This window comes from Suricata suricatta, chromosome 15 (genome assembly GCF_006229205.1).
Source record: "Suricata suricatta isolate VVHF042 chromosome 15, meerkat_22Aug2017_6uvM2_HiC, whole genome shotgun sequence".
NCBI classification, from domain to species: Eukaryota; Metazoa; Chordata; class Mammalia; order Carnivora; family Herpestidae; genus Suricata; species Suricata suricatta.
In genome coordinates this window covers 12,965,948-12,986,961 of record NC_043714.1, presented here as the reverse complement: position 1 = coordinate 12,986,961, position 21,014 = coordinate 12,965,948, and the positions used below count along the sequence as shown (strand labels likewise).

General features: G+C 40.1%; 1 protein-coding gene across 1 annotated transcript in view; it reads right to left on the bottom strand.

The window, feature by feature from the left end:
- Positions 1-10,391: 10,391 nt before the first annotated feature.
- NKAIN3 (sodium/potassium transporting ATPase interacting 3) overlaps positions 10,392-21,014 on the bottom strand; it is a 283,429-nt gene continuing 272,806 nt past the window's right edge. Inside the window, exons 6-7 of the mRNA XM_029923289.1 lie at positions 17,722-17,791; positions 10,392-11,072 (exon numbers count right to left, since the gene is read on the bottom strand). Coding sequence (XP_029779149.1) covers positions 11,063-11,072; positions 17,722-17,791 — 80 coding nt within the window. The 3' untranslated portion in view covers positions 10,392-11,062. The remainder of the gene's footprint in view (positions 11,073-17,721; positions 17,792-21,014) is intronic.

Here is a 21,014-nt window from a genome sequence, read left to right as displayed (position 1 = left end):
GTACTTCCAATATTTTCCACGAGGTGGCAGCATTGCTATTACAAATGTGAGAGCAAACTAACTTTCATACCATTGGTCACTGCAACAAAGAAAGTCTTTCTCACCAATTAAATACTTCAATAATAATAGCAGTAGTAGTCGTTGTAGGAAAATAATAATAACATCCGGTTTGTTAGAAACAATATTAAAGAATTAGGTGTTGCGTAATCTCCGTAATTACGCCATAGTTGCGTGGGGACTGCATTTACCATTGGTTTTGCTCCTTCAGTGAGTTCCCATACCTGGCTGCTTTGTTTTCATTTAAACACTGACCCATCCATCGAGGCCCTTGGCAGCACTCTCAGATCCCCACAGATGTAACAAACAAATGTTTGTTGGTATCACTCCAGCAAGTAGTGGCTATGATTGCTTTTGACTGTTAGCAGCAGTAGACTTGCTAGGATTATTGCAAATTCAGAGGTCCTTCAGACTTGTGTTGGTTTGTTTGAAATGAGTGACTGCATTCTGGCATTTGTTATTCAGGCCCTCAGCAATATGGGGCTCATTTTGTCGCTGTGCTCTTTCATAAAGTTACAACAAAGAAATGTGGCGTATATTAGGTCTACCCAAATGAACGGGCTGTCTATGGCTTAGTGACTTCAAGACCATACTGTGAACAGGTGTCGTTTCCAAAACCTGAACCCAAGGAAGGCAATTTACCAACCACCTGAAAGCTCCTGGGACTTCTTTTGTAAACTTCTCAAGGCAAAGACGTGTTGGATTTGTTTTGGTCACCCCTCAGCTTCTTGCATCAGGTAGGTGCTCCCTAAATATTGAATCACGGGGGTGGGTAGGGTTGGGAATGGGCTCTCCTCTCTCCGAGATGGCTGGGAATCTCAATTCAGAAGGGACGCCCCAGCATCTCCCATCAGGGCCAGCTGAGCAGAGTGCTGGCGGGCATTCGTGTGAGGTTAATACTCCCCTTGACAACTGGATTGTCAGCTCCTTGCAGGAAAACTCTCCGTTATGATTTTGCTGAATATGACTAGTGCCTGCCTGTGTGCCTCACACACAGAAGGTGTTCGGCAGGCATGATTGGAAAGAAGAAACAACAGCTCTAGCCGGCCATCCGTGGACACTGGCACACGGTGAACCTGAGGGAGGCCGTCTAGTCCTGTCTCAGCCATGCAGCTGGCGTGCCCAATGCCAGTATGGCACCTACCTTCAGACCAATAGTATCTTCTGGCATTGTCGGTTTTACACACCAAAGAGCAAATTGGAATTATCCATGAGTGAAGAAGAAACTATACCTCCCACTTCGATATAAACTGCCACTATCAACAGAGATTTCCACTATGGAGTAGGGACAAACGCCAGGAAGGAGGAGTGTTTGGTGAATGTGAGCAGAACTACTTCCCATGGAAAAAGCAGGCCACATTCATGCTTTCTTCAAGGCTTCCTTCTTCTACAAAAGAGCCTAGGACTTCGATATCTTTGCAACTGAAAAAAAAATCAAGGCATTCTACCAGAAGAAATCATTTGGCAACTGTAAAGTGGAAGAAAATTTATCAAAGGGGAAAATTCCGGAGAACTAATGCCAAGGCCTACAATGTTGAAAATCTATTCACTTTTCCCAGAGATGTCTTCTCACCGGATGCGGCTCCTACTTAGGACATTCGGGGAATGCCTTTGGCATTACAGATACTTTAACTTTTTCACTACCTAAGCATCTTCTTCTTAACCATTTGGATTGTGAATTTTCCACAGTGAAATTTACATACCTAATATTTTAAAAAGACTGTATTGACCGTAAGGCCAACATAAAATGTGCAGCTTATGAAGGGCACAGCAATACCACATTTAAAGGATTCCCATTTCAAGAATAGCTATTAGAGATCCATAGGATTGTCTGAAAATTTTTCCAGATGACAGTAAAATATCTGACATAAATAAAAATGAATAATATAATTTTAGGACAGATGAAAGGAAAAGTGTCCTGAGTAAAACATTCCTGTTCCTAATTCCCAATAAAAATCTTTATTGATCATCTGGATTCATTATACGAATAAAATGTTGGTCCCTGAAGCAATGCAATGCTGTCCACAGACTCTGTGTTCATTCTCACCTAAGACAACTGTGCTATAGATTTCGATATTAACGTCTGTCTCTGTTCCTTTGGCCAATGTTACGTGACTGTCAGTATTTCTGCTTATTTTACACATAGCTCCCTTTCTAATTTTCTGTTTGTGATCTGTTGTGTGAATGAAAAGTAGGCCATTATGGTAATTAGGATTGTGTGTAAGTTAAGAGTAATTAGGATTTAAATAAAGGGTGAAGAGCTTTTCTATAGGAAAAAACTCCGGAGTTTCAGAGTGTGAATTTCAGGACATTTCCTGGGAGAGTCAGAGACCTTGTCATTTGTCTCTTGGTTCTCTGTTGTGCTGTGGATGGACGAGGTTGCCAGCGAGCCGAGTTCTTGTCACATAAAGAGAGTCTCAGGGAAAAATTGAAAGGTAAGCACAAGTGAGAAGACAGGTTTGTTTTTTTTCCTGTCTTTTTAGCTACAATGGCAGAAATTCCTCAGTGTTTTCGGATGGAAAGGTCTCAGTGGGAGTGTTCTCACCTCTACATTTGTGCCACAGGATAAGAAATAACTTTGTTATTCTGAGGCAGGCATTTTGCTTTAGGAACTGAATCAGAAATTAATACTTCTCACTTCGGATTTTCTCCCTCAGGACTTAAAAGTATTTTGAAGTGTTAACACCCAAATTCCCTTTGAGTCAGGCAGGATGCAACTGAAATATCTGTGTCTTTGAAAGAAAATGAGACATAGTCTTACTACAGTTATCACCGATGCCAGGAATACTCTGTGCGGCTAGCACTACCGGGCATCTTAGCTTTGCAGGGAAACTGCAGTGAAAACTCTCCATTTTTTGAAGAGGTAGTAATTACCATGCAGCCCCATATTTATAGCTATGGAAATAGGAAGTTCAGGCAAATTAAAACTAGGGAGGGTTGATGGCCCTGACCCTGAAACAAACGAGGAAAGAATAAAACAGGATCTGGAGTTGGCCCTCCGACCCTCCCCCCAAACTTCCTTCTTGACAAAGATTAATGGGACCCATGCGACTCAAGCTCAGAGACTTTAAAGCAAAGCTTTGCGGGCCTCCAAGCACAAAGACACTTCACAAAAGGCCAAGCGATTTAGATGCTGGATGAACTTTATGGATATTTGAATTCCATAATCAATAGGCTTCCTCTGTGATCTTAAAAAAAATCCAAAGATCAATCAATTGATTTTTAAAAAAGTTCACTGCACTAAACAAGTGGTTTAAAAATAATAAATAGAATGAATTAATGAGCTTCGCTTGGCCTATAAAAACAAGGTAAGTATGCCCCGTGAATTGTCGCAAATTTCATTCTCTAAAGTTATTGAACTTGGTGCTCTGTACATTACATTTTGCCTAAAAATGTCTTGCACAGGAAATTCTTTTCTAGAGTGATGGCGAAAGTGAAAAGCTGTAGAAGAACCTAAATACATATTTATAGGTATTGGTTGAATAAGTGGGTTAAATGTGACAGGTTATAATAATAAAAACCCTAGATAGCGCAAAGAGAAGGCTGCACAGCACAAGGTACGTTCTGACGAATCAATGGGAAAGCTGATTTACAGTCACATGTCTAATGCTCTGTTTGTATGATGATTGTCTGAATGCAACGGGAATAATCACCATGATCAGGCCTTTTGGTTTCACATGCCACAGGTGATCCGAGGAAACTGTTTTGTACAGCTGCATCCAATGACCGCTATTTTAGGTTTCAGATAGATTTAAGAAGCCAGAAGGGGAAGAGAGCAATTCCCTTTTAAAATAGAGGCTTACAGGAAGTGAAACTATGTGAGGCAGTTAAAAAGTGACTTCAAGCAATTATTTGCAAAATCGCTTCCTCATGAACAGAGGTCTTTAGAAGATACTGACATCCTGTAATTCAGCTGGTTGACAAAAAATCATGAGAAGGCTTGATAAGGTCAGGTGGAATCACGCTGAAGCCATAAGGAAGGAAAGAAGGAGGCAGGCGGGACTGGGCTGCTCTGTCTTTTGGGAAGCAAGAGTGGGGACCTGAGTCTGGGATTCTCATTTGTCCTGAGAAGACAAAACGGCACGATGAAAGCCTCTTGGAAGGGGACTTTCTGAGGCTCAGATCCAAGCACAGGGAAGGGGGAGGGGGGAGGAGCCTTTAGTAGGCGTCTTCCTCAGCCATCCTGAGCCTTGAAGACAAGGTGAAAAAGCCATTAGGCTGCAATCAACAGCCAAAGCCCAGTTAGTCAGGACTTGCAACAGCTAGTGGCCACCAATGACAGCGGAAGAAGGTGGACTTTGAGCTTGTGTAGCAGACCCAGTGGGACTCGGGAGAAGCCACTGTAGCTACCAGCCCGCCTCCTCATCTGTAGACTGAGCAAATGACTCACTGAGGTCCTTTCAACTCTGCAACTTCATCCTGCACCACGCATCTGGTTTCTTGTTCTAGACCTTCTATTTCTTTTAACTTTCATTCCTTAAAATAATCTTATGCTATTTATTGGTAAGAGAGTTGGGTCCTACAGCACGTTTTAGCAATGGGATTCTTTAGAAAAGGTAGACTTAATTGTTGAAGTTTGTAGGTAGAAGTGAGTGTCGAATACGAATAAGTCAACCAATCTCATCTCAGTCATGAGTGACGGCTGCCATATTTGCAGGCTCTGAGTATTAGGAGGATATAACCAATGCTTTTCAGTGATTGAAGTAACTTCAGAGACATTGTCTCATAAGTAGTATTTGTAAGTTTTCTCTGCCTCTGTCTTTCTTTCTGTCTCTTTCTCCCCCTCTTTCTCAACCCCAGTCTGGGAGGGATGTATGACAAAGTGTAATAAAAATATTGTGGTGATTCCCTTCAGTTCTATTTTTTCTCAGAGAGACAGACTATCAAGTTGTTTAAAATACTCATTTTACTGTGGCCAATATGTTTTTGAAAAACGGATGAAGGGAAACACAGGCCAAACTTCTACTCCGAGAAAATAACAAAAAAGGAAGGATGATATGCTTTTCATTTGTGTATCCTGCCCCCCTTCCCAAGCGTCAAGGTCCATATGTATTTGTCAGATTGAATAAAAAAGAAAATACACTACTAATCGATTCAGAAGAAAAGATGCTGCTAAAATAAAATAGTTGAAGAGTTATGACCATAGAAGAAAAGATTTATTTTTGTAGCACAATGGTGAGGACCAAGCAAAACATTAGATTGGCTCTTGAATTTTAAATTCAATTTCCAGAAAAGGAAAGCTAAAATATACTCTGCAGAATTATGGAAAACATAGAAGGATCTTGAGTCCTAGATTTATGTTTTCTTTCTAAAAAGAAAGTCAGAAAGATGAGGTAGAAATTCTCATTTCACAGAATCAATGATTAATTTCTCACAGTACTGAAGAATGTATGTATTTTTTTAATTATGTAGTATAATTAAAGTAAATGAACACATTAGTCCAAAAAGTCATGAGAACTAGTTTGAACAGTGTGGCAGACTGCTAAGCATTTTTCAGTATCCATTTTCTTTTCTTACTAAGAAAGAAGCCCCTGTTTTTTAGGTGGGCACAAGGCTATCAAGAATAAAGATAACAATTCTCAGGTTTTCCTTGTAGCTAAATTTAGTCAAAACTTTCCTTGCAAAAATTAGTCAAAACTTGACTATTAGGGTGTAAGCAGAAGCAGTGTGTGCACTTCTGAGACATGTCCTTAAAGGAAAGAAGCACCATTATCTGTTCCTTTTTCCTTCTTTTTGGCAGGAATAAAAAAGCAATGGCTGGACCTTTGGCAGCCATCTTGAGTCATGTTATACCTAGGGAGTGGTAGGACACACAGCGAAGTAACGAGAATGAACCTAGGTCCTTGCCTCTAGGAAATTCAAGTCCAGCTCTTGGCTGATGATTTCCAGAATATTGAAATATAAACAGGTGTAGACCTCTATCTTGTTTAAGCCATTGTCTTTTTCCTTCCTTCCTTCCTTCCTTCCTTCCTTCCTTCCTTCCTTCCTTCCTCCCTCCCTCCCTCCCTCTCTTTCTTTTTTCTTTCTTTCCTTTCTTTCTGTCATTTGTAGGTAAACCTAATCCTAACTAATACAGATTGACAAGGCAAAGTGTCTGACAAAGCAAGTTCTACGAGAATAACTAGATAGATCATTGGTTTCTTCAAAGTGTTCTATATGTATATATACCTAACTGGAGAGGAAAGAAAAAGCTTTCCCTAAATGGAAAAGATTCACTGATTTTAGTCACTCAAAGAAAAAAGTACAACTTTAAGTCAAGGACTGGCCTGTGCAAACCCAAATTAGACTTTCAATTTTGGATTCTCCCTTCTTTCCTTTCTAGGTCCCTTTCTTTCTCTTCCCTTTTCTTCCATCCCTTTTCTCATTCCTGCCTTATTTCTTTTACTTCTTTTTTCTTAATTTATCTCTCAACTTCAAACCGAAGCATATTTTGGATTCTTTGAATCTCTCATATTTTTAAAAATGTTTAGCATTTAACATGATCTTTGTGTTTTATATGCTTTCAAGTCCAAGGAAGATGATTCATTTTTCATCTGATACTAACTTTTTCTAGAAATATTGATATTTAGGAAAGTTTATCCACCTTCTAGAAATGGCTTTTCTCCCTGTAGCACTCAATAAAGAAATTAAGCTTCTTTAGGATGAAAAGAGGGATGCTACCCACAAATTTTGAAATTTTTGGAAAATGTTTTATTAATAAGTATATTCCTCGAATAATTCAAATATACCTGCTCCCCTTCTTCACTGCACACTGTGCTGTTAGATGAGCAGTGGTTTCTTTAGTCAGTTCTACTTTTAGACGTAACGTCCTTCGGCTGTGGGCCCATTTGTCATGAATATCTGAACAGGGTTCATGGACACTTTCATGAACCTATTCAGCAAAGGTCACAGAGGATTCTTAAATGGGAAGGAAAGAAGAAAAATAGACATTCAAGGTTTCTAAGTTTAAAAAGATCAATTCTTTGTATTTTTTCTTACTTAATTCAGTTATGCCCTGAAAGCAGCTACTGCCTTGAGCTAAAATGTCAACTTAGAACATCTGAATTCTAATCAACTACAAAAGTTCTCCTAGTCACATACTGAAGTAGCTCAGAAATGATACACCAGAATATTCACTCCATAGTGAGTCCACGTTTGGGGATCATATACAGTTTTACATTAGGTCTGAAATGAAGATCTGTTTATTTTTGGCAGGATTCCTTTCTAATTTGCAAAGATTGAAAAGAGCAATTTTGGTTTTTATTTGCTTCTCATTTTAGCAGAGTCATGACAGGTTTCCTCAGCTTTGCAAAACACACTTAAGCTGATTCTACAGCACACAAATTTCTCTCAGTCATGAGTGATCCATTCATTGAGACAAATGGCAGCCTTGCTATATTTTGTTAGATCCAGCTTCTAGAAGCTGGCTACCTTCCTTATTTAGGTCTATAGGAAATAGCAGGGCTTATTTTTCTGAAGTGGGAAAAAAAAAAAGAAAGATGTCAATATTTTGGTAGGGCAAGATGTCAAGTTATATTCAAAAAATCAAGTCAAAAGCCTCTCTTTTTTAGTGGTATGAACCTTTGTTTTTGTTTCAGGGACACATACCTTCACATTATATGGCAGGTGAAAGTCTTAATGTTTACTTATTTTTGAGAGGGAGAGAGAGACAGAGAGACAGAGAGAGACAGAGAATCCAAAGCAGGCTTCCGACTGAGCGGTCAGCAGAGAGCTGGATGTGGGGCTCGAACCCACGAATCACGAGATAATGACCTGAGCCAAAGTCAGACGCTGAACTGACTGAGCCACCCAGGTGCCCCTGGCAGATGAAAGTCTTAAGATATTTGGGGATGTATTAGCTTAGGGCTTTTTCTAAGAGATGTTTGAAATTTCCCTGATGGTAGACAATTCCATACCCTAAGATGTAGTCTGTCTCCTGGTGATTCTCTAGGAGCCCACCCGCCCCTACAGCTCCCCTGCTCATGAGCTATGACTGGCAGCTGAGATTCATACACAAGATAAACGGGAAAGTTTCCCAGCTGCCTACACAACGCTAGCAGAAGACACTTAAGAAAGGATAAGTCTTTGACACAGGATGGAGGACACAGTCCAGGGCAGGGTTCACCAAGATTTTACAAGACACAGTACCAAGATGGTTCAAAGAGGAAAAAAAAACAACCACATTTGTTTTAACTTTCCCCTTCTACATTCCAGTCAGCACTAGGGACTAATGGGCAGTGGACGTCCCATCTTCTGCTTTACCTGGACCATTTCGGAGCAAGGCACTTGAACCTGGAGCTGCACCATCTTTCAGGATGCTGAGATGCTGGCAAATGAGGGCAGATGGGGAGACACATTGATTTACCCTTACTCTGATCAGACACACGCGACATAGGGAGAAGCCAAGATTTGACAAGACTATAGACACAGAGAACACGTGTGTTGAAAGCCCCACCGCATAATGGACAGCACTGGATGGCTTCCCCCAAACAGGAGGCAAACCTGCAAGAAGGAGAGGCCCTCACTCCTAGGAAGCAGCGACCGTGACACCGCTGTGTGGAAAGACCTGGATCAAGGGAGACTGCCGAGGTCACTGCAAAACTCAGCACTTCTTTTCATCCCTTTGCGGTAGGGAAGCAGTAGTCAGGAGAGGAAAAGTAGGGAGAAGAAAAGTGGGAAGGAGAGGAGATCGATCTGACTTGTCTCTAATGAGAGGTCGAGTCTCTGGAACTTTAGAATTATCATTATGGATTGCTGGAATACCATATTAAGTAGTTGCCTATATCGGAAATCCATAGGAAAAAATCGCTAATCTAAGGATTTCTTCTTCAAGCCCGTTACTTGCAGTTAGGAAAGATCTAGGAGTCTCCTGGGCATCTTACCGGTATGTACACACTTCCATGAAGATAAAACAGCGACAAAAGTCAGTATGGTTTTGTGAAACGTTAACAATGTTTTGTTTGTGCGTGTGTGAGAGGCTAATGCAATGACAGTTTAAAATACTCACATATTACTTTTATTCCTGTATCTTACTGACTTTCTATATTTTTGATATTTTATTAGCTTTACCCATAATAATAATATGTATTAATCTTGAAATATAAAAGTTTTTTTAATTAGGACACAACTTTCTGTCTTTACTATTGCTAATTGCTTAAATGTGGCAATTTTTTCAAGCTGCTTTTTAGAAAATGTAGAAGAGTTTGGTGTCTTCGTGGGCTTTTCTCTGCACTTGGCTGGAGAGCAAGAGCTCCAGCCAGGCTCCAGCTTGTCCTGACACTACAATCATAACTGCCTTTTTCCGTTGTGGAGCACTTCACAGTTTACAGGATACTTGTTATATTTTATCTGACTCTCGCCTCCTCCTTGGGAGGTAGAGATTGTAGTTCTACCTCACAGATGAGGTAAGTTCCAGGGCCAAGATGTCCAACACTGTCCAAGGACACGTTTGCCCTCAAGCTCCCCCCTCCCCCCCCACATCCCTTGACCGTGGGTCTTGCCCCTCATACATGTAGGACTCTGGACGAGGCCACCAAATCCCCTCGGTTTGGAGTTGACTATCTCCTAGGTCCCTGTGAACTCCTTGTCATTTTGAATTTGAGTTTATTCAGAAGAATGAAAAATGATGGGATTAAATGTGTCACCTGACTGAAGGAGTGCCATCCAAAGGCTAGTGACTAAAATGGGCTTCTAGAATGCCCATGGTGGTCGGCAGGAGTTGGGATTAACCAGAGCAGACTTCGTTGTATTAGTTCTGATTCTTAACACGGTCTCATAAAAGTATATGGACTCCAAAAAAAAAAAAAACCCTCAAGAAAAAAGAAACCTCTATACTCATACAAAAATTTGCATACAACTTTAGATGGTTTAGAGACTGACTTGTTAGAGATGTATGGTCCAAGTTAACTTCTGGGCTACATGGTGCATGTGCACACAGTTTTGTGGCCTAAGGGGGCCTCATCTTGGCTGCTATCCAAAGTGAACAAAACTTATTTTGATATGGGAAATGGTCATTGAAAGATACAAAAGGAAAAACTGTGATGTTTTCAAAACAGTCCTTCTTTCTATGGAAAATTACGTTTCCCATATACTTTCTTGGTTATTAGGATGGGTAAGAAAAAGAAAAATTGATGTAGAGCAAATATAAATATCTTTTTTAGGAGCATTTAGAGAGAATTCCCTACCATTTTTAATGCTCCTTTTGAGTATCTTCAGAGCAACATTCCTGGTTACAGATTTATGATGGTGATTTCTGTTCCTCTAGTCCACAAGAGTAGAAAATATGAACATCGGAGATACCATATGCCCTCCAAAGGGGAAAGGTGTTCTACAATCATATTCTTCCATACTCTCCATGGTATGTTCTTTTCAGAACACAGGAAGAACAAGATGATATGCATGAATCTGAGAGTTGAGATTGACGGAATGTTGTTCTGCATTTGGGAAAGTTGAGAACAAAGGCGGACTTCGTGTTTTGTCTTGTGGTGTTGAAAAAATGACCCACGGTCGGTCCGAAAGCTGGATCCACTGTTTGTACCCATTTGTCAGCTGTCACCGCATCTAGCCTCACATTGGGTAGCCCCTGGTAATGTCTGTTAATGCAAACTCCATCAGGCATTGGATCACTGAGGTCATCAGCAATACAGATTTACCACCTCAATACAAAAGCCAGTTACTTCTCTTAGAATTGACTGTAAAAGGTTTTCACAAAATGTTTTTGTTTTGCATGCCTCACATTAAATATTGTTAAAAATGAAAGACCAATTTTTAAAAATAATTTACAAGTATTCATATAAGAAGAAAATGACTTAAAAAATACCCACCCGGTCACCTACAACTTGTCTAGCGAACAATGCTAATAATACATAGGCTGTGACCCAAGAAATCCGTGATTCGTGGGGAAGTGGGGAGGCGCAGTCCGTCCTCTGGGAGGAAGTGAGGCGTGTCACTGCAGAGAGGTGCTCTCGGTGGTGCTTTGCTTCCTAACTCAAGTTCAGCAGCCGTGTTTCAGAGTCAGTGTCATTACTTATTTCGACCTAAAACAGAAGATATGAATTGCTTTAAAGAACTTGACAATTGAAAACTGAATTTCCTTTCTATTCGTCCAGGCTTTTCAAAATGCACAATAGTTTCTGGGCGTGCCTCATGCGGTCCATGTGTATGATTGTGGCAATAAGGAAACCAAACCAAAACAAACAGAACCCCTGGGCTTCCTGCTTTTCAGATCAGGGTGTGCAATCTGGTGTAAAAATCAGAATATAGGATTGCATTCCTGGGACAGAAGTGCCAACCCACCCATAGCAAGTGAAGAATGATGTAAAGGTATGGCCTTTGGTTGTCTCGAAGTAAAGATGACAGGGTAATATTATGTCTCCAAACTGCTAGAAACATCCATACCTAATCTTCCTACCACATTCTGTTGGTTGACTGCTCAAGGATCCTCCTCATCTGGCTTTCATACCACTGATCTATGTCCCTACACACATCCCATCCTGTGATGGTTAATTCTATGTGTCAGCTTGGGTGGGCCAAGGTAACCACATAGTTGGTGTGACCGGGAAGGCATTTTTTTAGATGAGTTACATTTACATAAATACATTTTAAGTAAAGCCGGTTATCCTTCATATCGTGGGTGAGTCTTATTCAGTCCTCTAAAGGCCTTAAAAACAAAGACTGAGGTGACCTCGGGAAGAAGGAATTCTGCCTCTACACAGCTTTGGGACTCAGGATTGCAATATCAACTCTTCCCAGGGCCTCCAGGCTGCAAGCTTTCCTTACACTTGCTGGACTTGCCTGGCTCCATAATCACATGAGCCAATTTCTTAAAATCTCTCTCTCTCCCCGCCTCCCCTCATCTCCTATTGGTTCTCTTCCTGTGGAATACACACTCCCAGCTCTGTCACTCTCATCTACTGATGTCAGGCCGTCAGCCTTTGGAAGGCGGGGGCTCTGGCTTACACATATTCCCACAACATCAGCCTCATGCACTGTCTGCCACATGGTTGGCCCTTAATACACATTTGTTGACTATTTTTGCTCTCACTGTTTCTCTCATGAAAAAGTCTTAGCTGATCCAACTCCTATTCATCGTTAGGGTTCAGCTGACATTTCCTCTGTTCTGTGACAACTTCTACTTCTACCTCAGCCATACTGCTTTCTGACCCTGCCGACAGCAACGCTTCCACTGTATCCCACGTGGAGCAAATGGCATTCAACTACACCGTTAATTTGGCTCTGACTGTTTCACTCAGGTATGTGCAGTTTTTCCCTCTAACTAAATTATAAGCCTCCTGCCAGGAGAAGCTGTGTTTTGCATTTACTTTATATCCACATCCAGCAAGTGTCTTCCATGGGCTCCACTCAATGACTTTCTCTGTGGCTCGGAATTGACGTTTTTTGGTCATAATTTTAAATAACTGGAGAAACCCTCTAACCTTCCATCTTTGCTTTTTGGTAGCCACTCTTCTCCAGGGAAGTTCTGTTCCTTTTCACACATCTCAAGAGTTGGAGTCCTTGACTTATCTCCTCGCCTTCCTATTACATTTCTCTGCTCCTTGATTTCTTTATGTTCTGAAAACTATATAGTCCGCATGCTACCCTTCCCCCTCATTGTGATTTAACAGGGATTGAAACTGAAAGATAAAGAGATAAGCTTATGATAGTGGAATTTTTATAGTTTTATACTGTATTTTTTGTGGTGAGACTGATCTAATTCTGTTATTGAATATTCTATACTTTCAGTCCAAGATCAAGCTTGACTTTGTGGCAAGATACCTCATATGTGGTGCTGTGTCTTCTGATTGTGTCACATCTAGAGACACAGAATGTCGAGTTGTCTCTCTTTTAATGATGCTATGATTGATCAGTGAGTTTGGGTAGAACAGTTTGAGTTTTGGGAACCTTCAGATCATATCTTTATCTTTTTCTTCAGATGTTAGTAGTTACCTGAGGGTACCTACCTTCCAGCCAGAATAAAATCAAGTAGTAAGAGAGTGATGTTATTTCAAAGCGTGTCTTCTGAGAGGCCTGTCATTGTGTCTTTTTCTATTGCTTTTCTGTGTCTCTGTATCACTTCTGGGATGTGTGTGTGCCTGCATGCGTGTGCTCTCATCTGTGTATTCTATCTTCTTTCCTATGTCTTGTTTCTTTCCAGACCCTGTCATTACATGGGATTATAAGTGTTTCTTGATGTGAATATAAAGGAAAACGAAGTATGTTTTTTACATGAAGTTTGGCGTACGTTCATTGCATTGCATTTAATTTTAATATCAGAGGATATTTTCTTTTGGAAGCAGGCAAAATGAAGGAATTTCTACATATGTTGATTAACTTGTTGATTAATGGAGGGGGGAGTGTGCTCCATGTTTCCATGGGTAAATCTTGACCGACCACACTCGGTCATGGGAAAAGTGAGCAGCTCCCCAGTCTGAGCAGATTCCAAACACCTTGCTCTGTGTGCCACCGGGGACAGACACCAGAGAGAGAAATATGAACGTGTGAGAGCCAATCAAGGACAAATGAAAATGGGATAAAGACAGAGAGTTATCATTTTGTTAGTCTTTATGTACTTGACCAAGAAATAGAGGAGTGATGGAGTAAATGCAGGTTGTAGACTCTGGATTCCTCCAGCTTCAGTTTACTAATACATTCGATGGTGGCTATTGGTTTTTAAACCGATGTTTGAAAGCATATCATTCTCACCTCCCCACCTCCTACACACACACACACACACACACACACACACACACACCCCTGTTTTGTCTTCCTAGCTCGTTCTTAATCTAGGTGTTGTAAATACAACATGGTCTGGCACCCACTTACCAGGATGCTGATACAAAGCAGCGCTCCTGAGGGAAGAGCAGGGGGATGGCCACCCCCCATCTGTCCAGCAGCTGGTCATCAGAGGCAGGTTTCCTCTGGGCCTGAGCCATTAGTGGCAGAGACCAGGCAGTGAAGGTACAGGTGGGCGCTGACTGCAGAACCCACCTGAAATGGGAATTAGCCTTGTCCTCTCCTACTGAGTTGCAACAGCTGACACTCGATCAGCAGTGACCATATAGCATGTGACAGTTTTTGTGAAGAAAAATTAGCCTTGAGCCAAGGTAATCAGACAAAGTCAAGATACCAGAGAAAAGTCAAGTTCTCATCTGGAAAGCTTAGAAGAAGACTGGCTGAACCTGGGGGAAGGAGCTTTTTCATCAAGTCTTTCTTCATGGCAGTCTCCGGGCGTCTTCCTCATGGGAATGTCTAATGTCATCATATCTCTATCTCTTTTGTGAAACTCAGTTTCAAAATTCCACTTCTGTCTTTTTTCGACAAACTGGCTGGATCTAATTATTACCATTTGAAGAATTACTGCTACGAAGAGCTTAATTTTCCCACTACCCAGTAACTAACGATTTTGATTTCAATAAACTTTAATTTGGTTGCTCACTAGGATGTTCCCTGAAATTCCATATCTCTTTCATAGCTGCATGGGTTTTTGCCAAGCGATTTTTCTTCTGAGAGGCAAATCTGCTTTTATCAGCCCTCTCTCCTTGGTGTTACTGCAGCCCTGATGATAAGCCGGTCTGAAGATGTCCTCTTCAAAGCCACCACTGACCACATGGCCCTCTGCTCCAATGACAAGAGCTTGTTTCCCCTTGTGAAAGGTGGGGGCAGGGTGTGGTGGCAGTGATGGAGGAGGTCCTGGCAGACACGTAGGCTGTGCTTAGGTTGAGAGTTATACTCCCTCCCTGATGGCCGTGGCAAGGCGATGGGCCCACGACATGGGCTACCCCTGTCCTGTGTGTCACATGTTCCCAAGGCAGACCCAGAAAACAACCATTAGAAGCATCTCTATAGCTTCTAGAATTTTTAAATATTTAATTTTTTAGTGGTATTTCACTAGCACAAGGCTGGCAGACCCTGCCACACTCCCTGGTGGGGACAGGGGGAAGGAGGGAACACGCCAGGGGCCTCCTACTTATTCTAGCTACGTATCTAGCACGGGTACTGTGGAATAAATAAAAGTTGTAAATAAAGCTAATTTACTTAATCAGCCCTTTGTGATAGCTTGGTATCATTATTTTAAAAGGAGACAAAGTATGGAAGACCAACTCCATTTGTAAAATGACTTCACCTATCACATCACCCCCAACACATGTATTCACACACAATTTGACTATGAGCACAGGAAAGGTACGTTTTATGATTATGGACAATGACACAATCAAACACGAGAATGAAGGCTTCCTGTACAGACAGGCAGTGTTACCTGTGAGTCGACTGTCTGCTTGTAACTGCCCTTCTAGAATTGAAAGCCTGTGTACCTGTACCTGGCAATATGTTCAGGCATCTCCTGATCCCTTAACGAAGTGGCTTCCTCAGAAAACCTGGCTTAGGACTCCATGGAGATCCAAGAGACTTAATGGAAGTTAAAAATCAGCATTCTCTTCCCTCTCTGACAACTTATACAGAAGACTGGCTTTTTTCCAACCTGTTCCTGGGTAGACATGGCATCACTGAGCCGGCCACAATAAAATCCAACATAATGGCCTTATTAAAAGAAATCAAGCAGGCTGACTAATGCCAACTGGATAAACTGCAATATTTACCTACCAGTGGGGAGCACCCATATTGACCTCTTAAATTGTTCATGCACAATGATTTTAATTCAGTCGTAGTTCGATCTTTCAGACCCCTGCACCCTTCATGGTTGAAAGGCTTCCCATACTCATCTGGCAGGAATATGCATAACCTGTCAAAGCAGAAACTTGTTCTGTTGCTCTCTGCAGCCTGTAGTTTATGCCACATTCAGCTCAAAAGGTATGAGAGTTCATCAGTGAACAGCGTAGTTGGGAAAACCTTTGCGGGAGGCAGTGGAGTTGATCAAAGCCTTTCAAGTAATCTCACAGGTACATTTTATGTGTTCTTGATCCACAGAGATGGGAGAGACTTCAGGGAGCATAGATGGCAGTCACTTGCCTTTGGGTCATGCCAGAGACACTGTGAAGTACACGGATGCACATGCCATTCAAGAAAGGAGATTCCATTACCAACATTAGTCGACTGCACTCTTAATAACCTTCCTTAATAGAAAGAAAGATCTTTCTTATATTTGACCAACATTTTTCATATTGCAGTTTCTCTGCTGAGTAATTTTTTTCACAGTGGAGATGAAAGAAATCATTCATCACTTTCTTTATTACATATCAAATGTATATTAGGCTCTGCTAGCCACTGCTAGGCATTGTTTCCATTCTCTTCTCACTTCCAATGCAGTGATCATCTCTATTATTGTCACGATCCCGGCCAACTTCCCCAGATCTACAAATATCAACTTTTGGAGCACATCATTTACGAGCGCTCAGTAGCATGAGTAATGAGGTGGTGACTGCTTCGTCCCAGAGTGTTATATAAGGTGAATGATTTTCCAAATTGGATTTGCTTTAAGAAACCAACATTTATTTAAACATCTATCATGTGACAAGCACAGTGCTGATCTGTGTAGCTTGTGAGCTATGTTTCCTTTAGATCATCCTGCCAGAATAAAATTAATTCAACCTGGAGAGGCAGGGAGCCAGTGCAGGCTTCACAGGGCTGCGGGAGGTGGGGCGGGGGGGGGGGGATTGCAGACACAAACCACTGTGGCAAAGACGCAGCAGAGGAAGGCGTTCGCGAGTGTTTCTCATACCAGTGGCTGTCGTACACTATTTCCTTCATCACCATGGAATGGAAGAACATGGGGCTGAAGGAGCAGAAGGTCATCTGACCAAGTCCACAATCTTAGGCGTGGTGATAGCTTATCATTCAGAAATGGTCCCAGCCCACCCCTTTCTGATAGTGGGATTTGGGGAAATTCATTTAACCTCTATATATCTGTTTTCCTTTTTATGAAGTGGGAGTGTTAAGGAGTACATTACATTATTTCCATGAGGACAAAATGAGACAATACATGCCAAGTCCTTGGCACATGAGAGCTAGCTATTATTTTATACAGTGGTCTACTTGCTACTTAGAGTTTCTTAGGAATGGAGTCACTCTATCTATTTTCTTGCTTTCTAGTATTTTATCAATCAGGTGACCATGATACTTTCCTTTTACGCAACTGAAATCTGTCCAGTTTAGGTACTTTTTGTTGTAGTTGTTAACTTCCTTCCATGTCCTCTAAGGAGAGTTAGTCAAATATCTGAGTACTAGACACAATCATAGGCAGCTTTACACACACTATACATACCTTATCCCATTTAACCCATCCTCCCTCCTCTGCCTCTGAAACCGTATTGCAGGTGGGAGAACCCAGTCTCAGAGGTGTCAAGAAAGGCCCCTGAGACTACACACAGAAAGTTGTGAACACAATCTTTCTCCCCTTTTTCCTGTTATGTGGTCCCCAAATACATGTCTAGTTTCTTTTCCATAGACTACATTATCCTTTTTTTTTTTAATTTAGCTATCAACCTCTGATAAGAAAAACAGAGTAAAAATGCCATTTTGGAAACAAAAACCATGTTACCTATTCCAAATTCTTTTGGGAATGAATAACAATAATGAGGATGTTGGGTTACATGTAAAAGGTGTGTTTTAAAGATGAGTGGAAAATTAAACCAATGATTAGTAGTAGCAGGTCCAAATTATTTCAGATTTGGTTAGTTTTGACCAAGTTAGAAGGATTAATATTTTCCACCTCATCACACCTTTACTTACAGGTTAACAGGCTTTAACTCAACATGATCCTGGTAGTAGGAGTGTACATCAAGTCCACCTATGAAATCAACTGAAAATACAACACAGCCTGGTGTGAATAAATGTGTAAATAAAAACGCACGTAATACTAGGTGTTTAAAGCAGAACACATAAAAATAATATTAACAAAAAAATCTGTCTACCACAAATGGAAAAATATGTATTTAATATAAGGGACTGCTAAAAATAATATCAATGGTCAAAAAATAGGGAAATTTTAAGAAACACATAAGGAGCTTGGGATCTTAAGGACTGGAAAATCAAAGTTGTTATTGACTTTAGTGAAAAGATGAAGTAACATTAAATAGCATTAGATTTTAAATAATGTGTTTGTCCTTAGGCATACAGAGATGCCCTTTCCCCCTATATATCAAAAGATATACCTCTTGTCTTGTTGCCAGAATCCAATTTTTTTTCTTAAGAATATTGATTGCGTCATTAGAAAGACCTTTGAGAAGTCACATAATCTATGCCCATGCCTTTTGTCCTCAAGCCATCTTTGACAAATAGCATCTGCTTCTTGCAAAGGTTTCATCTCTTCTGTGGAAATATGGTCCTTGCCTCACAAGTCTGTATAGAATCACCGTTTTTGGTGACATTCATTCCAGTTCCTTTCTGTTTTGATGACAGATTCCATCTTTCTTTTCTAATCCTAAAGTCCATGCCTAATCTTCTTCTCCTCCTTTTCTTGGTAGTAGATTAAAAATATTAATTACTTTTGGGGCACCTGCATGGCTCAGTTGGTTAAGTGTCTGAGTTTGTCTCATGTCATGAGCTCAAGGTTCGTGAGCTTGAGCCCTGCATTGGGCTCTGTGCGGACAGCTCAGAGCCTGGAACCTCCTTCGGATTCTGTGACTCCCTCTCTCTGCTTCCCCTCTCCCTTCCTGCTCACACTCTGTCTCTCACTCCCCAAAAATAAATAAACATTAAAAAAATTAAAAAAGTCTGAATTACCTTACATCCAGCTTTGGTTATATTACAGCACTCTGACATTAACAGGTACAAGGCATATAGGAACACTGAACTCTTAGCAAGTGCACTGTGTGTGGGTTCACAGTATAAGAATAATATATCATATCCTCAGCTCAAACAGACATTTCAGTGACCTGTGATTTCCAGATGGATGACTTAGCCTAGAAGCCCTATTGAAGTCTTGAGCTACTCTAGCTCTAGCCACTCTTGTCTCAATCTCTGACTTGCTGTATCCTTTTACCTCTACTGAAGAAGCTGGGATGTGGCTGAGACAATCAGAGCTTCACCAGATCATGTGTACCCATGACCGTTGGGGTCCGGGGGGCACACAGGTGGCAAGGGCCATTGTAATGACCATTACTCCAAGGTAATCCCCATGGAGACTAGAGGAGACTGAAGCCCATCCTTTCCCCACCAGGTCATATAAGTTGACTGGACACCAAAGAAACTGTGAAAGACGAGTCGTCTGAGACACTGAAAAGATTTCCCCAGAAAGGGTAGGCAGTGCCTTGGGACTATTTAAGTGGTCAGATTGGATTACATTTTTATCAAATTAGATATTGAATCAAACATCCACTCTTTCATCTTATTGATCAATGGGTCAGAAATTAGAAGAAAAACCAGACTGATTAAAAGTTGAATAAAGATATAATTTGTCAGGCACTTTTCAAAGTTGAAGCGTGTTAAAAATAAGATTATAAATAGATACATTTGTGAATAAAAGGACTCAATGGAAAAATTATCTTAAAAATAAACTTTTATAAAAATAAAGAGCAAATATATGTTTGCTTTAAAGCAAAATAAAAAGAAGACTTTATATTGATCATTGGAATATTAAAATTTGAATATTAAAATGTAACATTCACAAAATCATTGTTTTTGGTATAAATTCAGTAAGGTGGAAATTGTTGATATCTTAACTCTATAAATCATAGTATTTTTAACTATGGAAATATTCTCTATATAAGGTGCCGCTAATCTCCAAGCAAGTTTGCCAAAGAGTGGATATACGTAATGTTATTAAGCCTCAATACTTTCCCAGATACTGTTATTTTACCTCCATTTAGTGTATCTTTGCCAAATATTTTATAAGACAATAAAATATAAATTGTATCTATGATTTTTTAAAATCACATGTAAATGCTGCACAATTTTTAGGCCTTCTCACAAATCAGCTTCTTTTCATTCTGGTGCAGAATATAAATTTCCTCAATTAAAAACAGAGGCTCTGTCAAAGGAGTCTTTTTCAAGTCTAGATATTTCAAGAGGAAATTATAATATTGAAAAATTAAATCTTGCATAACATTTGAGCTCTCATTATTTAATTTGCCCAGTTCTCTTCCCTTGATGAGCATAAATTTCAATATTCTCCTTTTTATAAGCTTTCAATTATTGCCATTTACTAAAGCTTCAAAGGATGATTTTGGGGGTGCTTCATTTGTTGAATGATTCAATTTAAAAATTTCAACTGATCTTGAATGCAGTACTACTAAAATGTAGAAAACTCATTTATAAAAATGCTCACAACTACTATAGGAAAATTAGATTGATTTACAGAGTAGTTCTTTAAAGGATGAAATGTTCCTAACTCTGATGGATGAAGAGAAGCAAAGGCAGAAAATGTATGCCATCATTCTGAAGATTTTTTTTGTTTGTTTTCAACATCAATCTTATTAACAAAATGTTTTCAGGTAAATGCAAATCAAAATCACAATGAGATACTACATTATATCCACTAAGATGCCTGGAATAAAAACATCAGATAATAACAAATGTTGGTGAGGATGTAGAGAAATCAGAACCCTCATACACTGCTGGTCAGGATGTAAAATGGTGCAGTCACTTTGTAAACAGTTAGTCAGTTCCTAAAATGTTTAAACAGAGATGCCCTATGACCGAGTAACTCTACTCCTAGGCACAGACCCAAGAAATATGAAAATAAATGTTCACACAAAAGTGTGTACACAAATATTTATAACAGCATGATTCATAATACCCAAATGGTGAAAAAACATTCTAGCTTATTTACCCTAATATGTGTATGTATACATATAATATATGCCTTATATATCACATGTATTATGGATTATATATACATCCATATATTCATGTACATTTTGAAAACTAGAGTTTCTATTTTCGTTGGTAAATCACTGTAATTTCATTGGGAGGCAATTACAAATCACCTGTGCACCTGAATCGCTTCGCAAATTTCTTAATTTAATAAGAATATTCTGCTTTTAAAAATCTGAAATATTGTACTCCACCAACATCTGTATGAT